This window comes from Eleutherodactylus coqui, chromosome 7 (assembly GCF_035609145.1).
Source record: "Eleutherodactylus coqui strain aEleCoq1 chromosome 7, aEleCoq1.hap1, whole genome shotgun sequence".
NCBI classification, from domain to species: Eukaryota; Metazoa; Chordata; class Amphibia; order Anura; family Eleutherodactylidae; genus Eleutherodactylus; species Eleutherodactylus coqui.
In genome coordinates, this window is record NC_089843.1 from 154,974,645 (window position 1) to 154,983,795 (window position 9,151).

The 9,151-nt window shown below is 45.1% G+C and overlaps 1 protein-coding gene across 2 annotated transcripts in view; it reads left to right on the forward strand.

Annotated features, from left to right (window-relative positions):
• AP1AR (adaptor related protein complex 1 associated regulatory protein) overlaps positions 1-9,151 on the forward strand; it is a 48,836-nt gene that overhangs the window by 22,651 nt on the left and 17,034 nt on the right. Inside the window, exons 5-6 of one of the 2 annotated variants that reach the window (XM_066573839.1) lie at positions 435-531; positions 6,447-6,545. In XM_066573839.1, coding sequence (XP_066429936.1) covers positions 435-531; positions 6,447-6,545 — 196 coding nt within the window. The remainder of the gene's footprint in view (positions 1-434; positions 532-6,446; positions 6,546-9,151) is intronic. The other variant, XM_066573840.1, reaches the window with a different exon arrangement.

Here is a 9,151-nt window from a genome sequence, read left to right on the forward strand (position 1 = left end):
TTTTTGCATGGGCTCCTGCAGGAATACAATGTAATCAGCTGCTCATGTGGAGAACACACTGTGCAGCCCCTGCTATCTCTCTCCGTCTGAACGATGGATTTTATGCTCACCTAAAACTCATCGTTCAGCCGAAGAGTGAAAGATGAAAGCGTTTACAAACAACTATTTATCGCTCAAAAGTCATCGTTTGAACGAATTCTGAGCGATGATCGTTGCGTGTAAATGGGGCTTTATGTGCATTGCAGGTGGAGAGCAATCTGGTTCATGGCATTGTTATCCTAAAGAATCTAGTAGTAAAGAACTATAGCTGCTTACCCATCTACATTCTCTAACGGTTTTGTATTCTCTGTGCAAAGTATTGTTTGGGATGTGCCCAGATAAAACCACTGACTGATAAAAAGACTCAAGATTTAATGTAGCTGTTGTTTTCTCAGACCTTTAAGCGAAGAAGAAATATCGGACCTCAAGGAAAGGCACTACAACTCCATTACTGAGCGACAGAAAGTAGAGGATATCAAAATACAGAATGAGGTAAGAATTCTATCTACATCTCTTCCATTTAAAAGGGTTAAAATAAATACAGTAGCTTCTTTTGTACTGAGAATACAAAAAAAGGCTTATGCAGCGACCCTATACTACAAGCCTGCTTGCAGAATCCCCTATATTACACTGCGTATTACCCAAACTATTTGAACTACAAAGGATCACTCCAACGATTCTCAATAAACTACAGATCTTCATATATAGTTAGTTCCCTCTTCGTTAAGGCTGGTTTAGACACAACGATTCTTGCTCAAAGCCAGCTTTTAAACGAGAATCGTTGGGTCTAACTGCACTGACATCGTGCAGTTTTCGTTAACGAGTCGCTGATCATTCTCTTTCAGCATGCTGAAAGAGAACAATCAGCCTTATCAGGAGTTTACAGCAGGATACAGCTGATGCTATTGTTTCTGCTGTATCACGCTCCCTGAACACAGGCGGGGTATGAAGAACAGAGCAGTCCAGCTATGTTCTGCATACCCCACTTGGAGTGCACAGCTGTACACCAGCTGAGCGCTCCGTGAACACCTCGACCAGCGGTGTTTCGCATACCCCGCTTGGAGCGCTCAGCTGTATAACAGCTGGGCGCTCCGGGAAGAGAACAGCTGGATGCAGAAGACAAGCGGCCCCGCTTGTCTTCTGCATACCCCACTCGGAGCGCAAAGTGATTGCTCAAAACTGTCAATCAAACTGCCGTTTAAGCGATCACCTTGCGCTGTAAACACACACAACGATTATCGGTCAAAAGACATCTTTTGAGCGATAATAGTTGTGTCTAAACCAGGCATTAGTCTCTTCTTTCTCTGGATCGGTGGGGGTTTCGGACTTCAGACCCCTCTAATCATAAAGTGATAGATTTTATTAGCAGCGATAAGCCATCATTTTATAAGACCTGTTAAAGCCTATGTACACCTTCACAACAGTTTTCTTATATGGCCAGTGAATATTCTTGTGATGATCACTCAAAATTCCAAAGGTGAAAAATCGTTTGCTGTAGGGTTGGTTTTCCCAACAAAGCGGCCCAATGTACATTATATCGGTGGATTAATAATTCTCTAGATCAGAGTGGTCTTCTGAAGAAGTTTCTCTGAGTGAATGTTTTCAATACAGCCCAACTTATCTGTGATTCCTGGGATATGTAATGAAACAATTTTTAAAACCCATTTACACTTTACGATTATCGCTCACAATTCGTTCAAATGACCGGAAATGAGCGATAATTGTTACATGTAAACGCTGCTATTGTGCATTTTGTGTCTGAATGATGATTTTAAGGTGAACTTAAAATCCATCCTTCAGCCTTGGAGAGATAGTGTCTCTTAACAGACTGCATGTTGTGTTCTCAGCGGGAGATTACATTGTATTCTGCCTGCAGCCCAAACAAGAACAATGCAGCTGGTTGTGGGATTAAGCTCTGCAAACAGCTCCTGGGGGCCCTTTTTCGTGCAAATGAAGATGATAAAGTGCTAATAGGAATAACTGGCCATTAACATTTTATGCAAAAAGATCGCTAAAACTTTCAATCGTTTGAAAAATTATCTTTGCGTGTAAATGAACCTTCAGAGGCGATTTAAAGTTCTGTGAATTTCATAGGATGAATCGAAAAAAAACTGTTTCACACACCCGAGAATATCAGTCAGAGTTACAATCTGTGCTTACAGAACGGTGGGGATTAGAGATGAGTGAGCGTACTCGTTAAGGGAAATTACTCGAGCGAGTGTGTGCATTTTCGAGATCTCTTCCCCCAGCCCCCCCACCCCGCTCACTCCCGCAACTCACCGCTCACCCCCACCGGCCCCCGAATCTTTTCGGATGAGCAGGCATGTACTCGAAAATGGCGATACTCACTCGAGTAATTTGCCTTAGTGAGTACACTCACTCATCTCTAGTGGGGATGTATCAGAAGTTCTGCAGTTGGAAAATGAAGCAGTTGCTCATAGCGGTCAGGCAGTTCCAGGCTCTGCTTTTAAGAGCTCCTTTGCAAAAAGTAAGCTGCAGAATGGGCATTTTTTTAATTTCCTCTGGCAGTACTTATAAATATATCCTAATGTTTTATGGCCAAGGTTTGCAGTCTAATGCTTACATTGATTTCCTATTAGTTTTGTTCTTCTTTGTGCGAAGATTTTGTCTGTTACCAGAATTATAGACCATTGAATGGGAGATGGCGCCACCCAGAGGACTCTGAATAATATCTGTTTTCCGAGCGAGGTGAAAGTAGGCCTTCACTATACTTATCACACATCTCACTTTCGCGGGCCAGAGGTGATGGGTTTTGTTTATAGAACTATAATTTTATTCTTTGAATGGTCCCCAATAAAAAGTTGATTATAGGGTGTAATATGCAGGAATACAGCGACAAGTGTCCTGTTACCACACACGACAGCCCTCGTAGGTGTCATGTGCAGCCCAAATCTGATAACCTGTTTCCTTACTTTGATGCCCAGTTCATTATGAATAGTAAATATGTGTGATTATGAAGTACATAAGTCAGGAGGGGTATCCTCTCTCCTCAGGGAGAGCACCAAGAAGTGAGTGAGAAGACTTATAAGGCCCTCTATGCTCCTCTGGGTAATATGCAAATAGGGAAGATGGAACAATACCTCAGCAACACCACCTGTTGGATGGCAAGCATTGATTTGAAGGAATGCTGCCATCCAATGGGTGGCGCTGGAGAGAGATTGTTTAATCTTCCTTATTTGCTTATGAAGTACATGTAATATGTGACACTCAGAATGCTATTGGATGGCATCCACCTCTAAGGCTTTCTGCTTATCATCACACTGTAGCATATGCATTGATTTTTCTTTCATAAGATACCGCTTTCTTTAACTACAATTGTGAACACATTTGTATGTAGGATAATGGATATCCGCTGCAAAGTTTAACTCCAAAAGCATATCTGCATTTTTTCTGGTTCTTCAGTGTTGCAGTTTTTTTTCTCTTATTCCTAAATTTGTGTTCTACGGCAAGATTTTTGCAGTCAAAACTACAGGAACCTGAAAGATCCCATTATAAGTTAATAGAACCCCTCATACCAGTCATGGGAATAAGAAGGGAAGACATGATGGTGTGAGCAGAGCTGGCAGTGCATATTAGATAACTGTTCCTTTCATAGATAAGGCCAAGTGTGTATGTGTTCACAATGGGGTCAGAAGAATAAGCGCTGATGGACTTCTATAGCAGAAGTTTATTTTCCTTGAGAACAAAAGGGTGTTGCAATCTAACTGCCCAATCCTTTTCTGCAGCACGAAAAGGACCCTCTGTCTCCAGATTCGTGTCGGCCAATGCCTCTATTAAATTCTCATACTGAAATTCTTGCAAAAATTTTATCTACCCACCTGCATGAAGTTATTCTGTTCTTAATTCATCCTCGTTGAGCAGGCTTTATGCCACTGAAACAGAAACCAAAAAATGGCCACAGCACGCAAAATAAATGTACTATCAGAGGTATACATACCTATAATCAGTACTCTAGCCACATTAAATAATGCAAGGTTCTTGGTATATAATTCGATCGAATTACATTGGCCCATCTACCAACGTCCAGGTGACCAAGCTCTCAGATGGGTCCTAACGCTAATACCAGGTGGTAAATCTCAACCTGGGAAAGTTGGGTTCCTACCTCTCAGAATGCTCCTCTCTTGGGACTAAGCCTACAAATAAAACCAGGGAGGGTAGGATACCATTCATATTGTCCAGTAGGAGGGACAGAAGGTAAATGTGCAGCAGGTGTGCACGACCAGGTGAAGGCAGCCAAAACTTCACAATATTTGTATAAAAAAGGATAAAATAGGTCAGCACTACCCAATGGAAATATATCTCAATAGAAATATATAGGTGCACATTAAACCATGGCTGCAACATACATAGAAGCAGAAACCAAAAAGTGGCAACAGCAATCAAAATACATTTACTATCAGAAGTATAGATGCCTACAATAAATACTTATGGCTTTCTGCCACTGATAATCTACAGCATGTGCATCTTAATATTGCAGCAGCGGAGGGGAACTCTTTCCCTGGATTTGTGCTGTCATTGGATATATGTAAGACCTTCAATTACATTGAATGGAAATATCTGTGGGTGCTCTTGGATAAGTTAAACTGTGAACCACACTTCATGGCCGGGGTGGGTGAAGCTGTTGCATGAGTCTCCCAGTGCCAGAGAGCTATGAATCTCCATGTCTCGGGATCCTTGTGACTTGGAAGGGGTACGGACAGGGTTGTCCTTTGTCTCCATTTCTATTTGCATTGGACATTGAGCTGTTGGCAGTTCGACAGGCCTCATCTATTAAGGGCTTGCTTAGAGACCCAATTGTGGAGAAAATCTCACTATGTGGGCGACACCTTTTTCGCTTCGTGGACGATGGTCCTTCTTGGCTTCTCTTTTTGCTTTGATTCGGAAATATGTTCCACCATGCAAAATTTCGAACTTTTTTTTTTAGTAGGAAGTGCTCACACAAATTTGAAAGTTTTGAATCGTTGTATGGCCCTGAGAATTACTGGCTATGGAGTATTGACTCCTGTGACTCTCCCTTTGTCTGCCACTCTGGGGATTGGGCAGTGCATGTTGGTCAGTCTCCTTTGTCATGAGTATTCCCAGCTTCTCTGGACTGAGTCCTGTGAAGTAACCTGTGATGCTGTTTCAAATATTGTAATGCATATCTTTTACATGGACTAAAATATGATTGTTCCCAGCAAGAGAAACCAAGTAATTTTGTAGATATGATACCTTTTTAATGGCTAACAAAAATGCATGATGTTATTGCAAGCTTTCAGACCTCTCAGGATCCTTCCTCAGGCATAATGAAACCGATTTGGATGGGACATATATAAATATAAATGTACAACATGAAAAGGCACAGAAATCGGAGACTATTCACTGTTGGCCTGGTCTAGACTGTTAAATCAACTTTGTGACTTAGACCTTTGATGTAGCTATGTATGTGTAGTACCATTGTGACAGATGAGTGACATGGGTTATGTTTCTTTTTATTGCAAAAAGAAAAAAAAATGACTTTATAGAAAATGTTTATGCTCTGAGTTATCAAAAGTAATTTTGAGTTAAAAAATGAATTTTGCCCATAACAATCAAAGAGCCTCTGAAAGACTTTTCTTTTGCACTATATTTTTAAATCTCCCCACTGTAAAAACAGACAAGTGAAAAATGAGGAAAAAACATTAAAAATTGCACTACAATTATTCAGGAGTTTCCTTTTGTTGGGTATAGATTCAATGTTATAGGGGTTGTCCCAGGAAAATATTGCTTGTAGTTACATCCAACCCTTAAGCTATGAACATTTTTTTTTGTATTTGCACCTAAATGTTTCCCCAAATATTCCAGGACTATTGTTAGAATAGCGCCACCTGTGTCCATATTGGAACTGATTTAGCCTGCTCAGCCTTGCTTCTCTCTCTGCTCCGCTGGGTATGTGGAGGGACCCCCGGTGTGGTGAGCAGCTGCTTCTGAAGTCGCTGTGTCTTCTCTGATATCTAAAGAGATGCTGAGCAATTAAGACAGCATTACTGCAGAGAAGAAAGACTGACTAGGTGTGACCATCTTGGAATAGTTATTGTGCTAGACTGGACACAGAAAGGCTCTTCAATAGAAACAGCAGATGGCGCTATTTTAACATTGCTCCTGGAATATCTGGACATATATATATATTTTTTTAAGTGTAACTACAAAGTTTCTAATTATGGGCTGGACTCCACTAGATGCGGTATTTTTGTAGGACAACCCTTTGATGAAAGGCGTAAGTGTACTTGATATTAATGCGTGTTGATATATGTAGGTCTAATTATTTTTGGTTTGCATGTATTTCTTTTTCGTTGTTCTGTTCTAATAGTGAGGGCAGCTAGACAGGTTCTGATTTTGTTAACCCTTATTATTTTGTTCATGTGCAGTTAGCCTTACAGGAGAAGAAGTTAAAACTAGAAGAAGAGGCTTTATATGCCGCACAGCGTGAAGCTGCCAGGGCAGCCAAGCAGAAAAAGATTTTGGAGGTGAGGGGATGGGAACCCCACTATTACAGCTAATATTTCATTACTACTCCTAAAATATCTGAAGAGCTCGTTAGTAGCCTGGTGCTCAAAGCAACATAACTGCAGGGCTACAACGGAGCGGTTGCTTCCAGTACTGGGTGATGTGAAAGTGTATATGGTAACCTCCGGAACTGGGATTTCATAAAGAAGTCCATCTGCAACCACCTTTAAAAATGCAGGTTCACATTTCTACACCATTTACAGTTTACATCTGGATTTTACCTGCACATCATGTTGATTTAACCCCATAGCGACCGCCTATACATCTTTGACGGCAGCTGCATGAGAAGCCTGGCGCGAGTCTCCTGTGCCAGGGAGAGCAGGAGCTCGGCTGTCGGATGACAGTCAGGACAGGCTCTAACAGTGGGGACCGAAGAAACCGTCGATCCCCTATGTTTAACCCTTTATCCGACTTGGTCCGCGGCATGTAAAAGGCTGATAGAGGGAGGGGCTCTCTCTGTCTCCCATTGGACCCCTGCAATGTGGTGTAGGTGCGGTTTCTGATGTAATAGGCAAACTGCCGGCATTGTATTTACTTGAAGGACCATTATCCAATACCAATATCATCCTTATGAAAAGCAACGACTCTCCTTTTCAAGGGGTTTTTCCACTACCTAAAATTGTTCCACAGCCACTCTACTTCCTGGTTGCTGCTGACCAGGACATGGGACTGCTGCAGACAGCATATTACCAAAGGAGGCCTGAGTTCTCCTATGGGGCCGATTCAGCCAATCAGCTGGCTGGAATCGGCACCACGTGACACAGCGGCGTGCCCGCGCATTGCCGTGCACAGGATTGTGCTGCCTGAGTTCTCCTGTGCGGCCGATTCAGCCAACAGCGGCGTGCCCGCGCATTGCCGTGCACAGGATTGTGCTTTGCCCGCGCTTTCACATGTTCAGTGCCTTGCCATGCACTCGTGTGGACACAGGATTGTGCCTTGCCCGCGGTTTACATGCCACTCGTGTGTGGCACAGAGAGTTATTGATTTGGCAGGTATTTTTTGTGCTTTTTGGCAGGTTTTTTTTGTGCTTTTTGGCAGGTTTTTTTTGTGCTTTTGCCAAAGGTGATTATTTCTTTTGCGCACGTGGATTTGCCAGCGGAAGTTTTACATCTTTTGCGCAAGTGGATTTGCCAGCGGACGTTTTACACAGGACTACTAAAAGCCAAGGTAAGCTGCTGCATCTGCTCATTTAATTGCGCTCTTACTTCCCCTGCGCGCATTGGCGGAGAGGCGGCCAATTCTGCATGCCGCTGCATTGTCCACGAGCGCGATCCCCAGCATGCCGCTGCATTGTCCACGAGCGCGATCCCCAGCATGCCGCTGCATTGTCGCCGCGATCCCCAGCATGCCACTGCATTTTCGCCATGCCGCTGCATTGTCCACGAGCGCGATCCCCAGCATGCCGCTGCATTGTCGCCGCGATCCCCAGCATGCCGCTGCATTGTCCACGAGCGCGATCCCCAGCATGCCGCTGCATTGTCGCTGCGATCCCCAGCATGCCGCTGCATTATCGCCATGCCGCTGCATTGTCCACGAGCGCGATCCCCAGCATGCCGCTGCATTGTCGCCGCGATCCCCAGCATGCCGCTGCATTGTCGCCGCGATCCCCAGCATGCCGCTGCATTGTCGCCGCAATCCCCAGCATGCCGCTGCATTGTCGCCGCAATCCCCAGCATGCCGCTGCATTGTCCACGAGCGCGATCCCCCAGCATGCCACTGCATTGTCGCCATGCAGCTGCATTGTCCACGAGCGCGATCCCCAGCATGCCGCTGCATTGTCGCCGCGATCCCCAGCATGCCGCTGCATTGTCGCCGCGATCCCCAGCATGACGCTGCATGCATGGTCGCCGCTGCATTGTCCACGAGCGCGATCCCCAGCATGCCGCTGCATTGTCGCCGCGATCCCCAGCATGCCGCTGCATGCATGGTCGCCGCTGCATTGTCCACGAGCGCGATCCCCAGCATGCCGCTGCATTGTCGCCGCGATCCCCAGCATGCCGCTGCATGCATGGTCGCCGCTGCATTGTCCACGAGCACGATCCCCAGCATGCCGCTGCATTGCTATGTGTGGAGACGCGGTTACCAGAGATTTGTGCGCTGTGCGCTGCTACGTGTGGAGACAACACCCAAGATTTGTGCGCTACGTGTGGTGAGTACGTCACCTGAGATTTGCGTGACGCCACCTGACGCAACCTGTCTTTTTTTTGCAGATTTGTGCGCCTTATTGCAAAATAACGTGTGGAGAGGATCCTGACGTTTGGACGCGTTTCGAGAAGAATTTCGCTTCGCTCGGACACCATCTGACATCACTCAGCGAGGTAAGCTGCTGCATCTGCCAAATTTTTCATTGCTTGCATATGCTCATGTGTACATGCATGCGTGCCTGTATGCGTACATGCATGCATGCCTTATGCGTACATGCGTGCCTGCGTGTATGCGTACGTGCGTGCCTGTATGCCTATGTGCGGGCATGCGTGCCGTATGCGTGCGGGCATGCGTGCCGTATGCGTGCCGTATGCGTGCGGGCATGCGTGCCGTATGCGTGCGGGCATGCGTGCATGCCTTA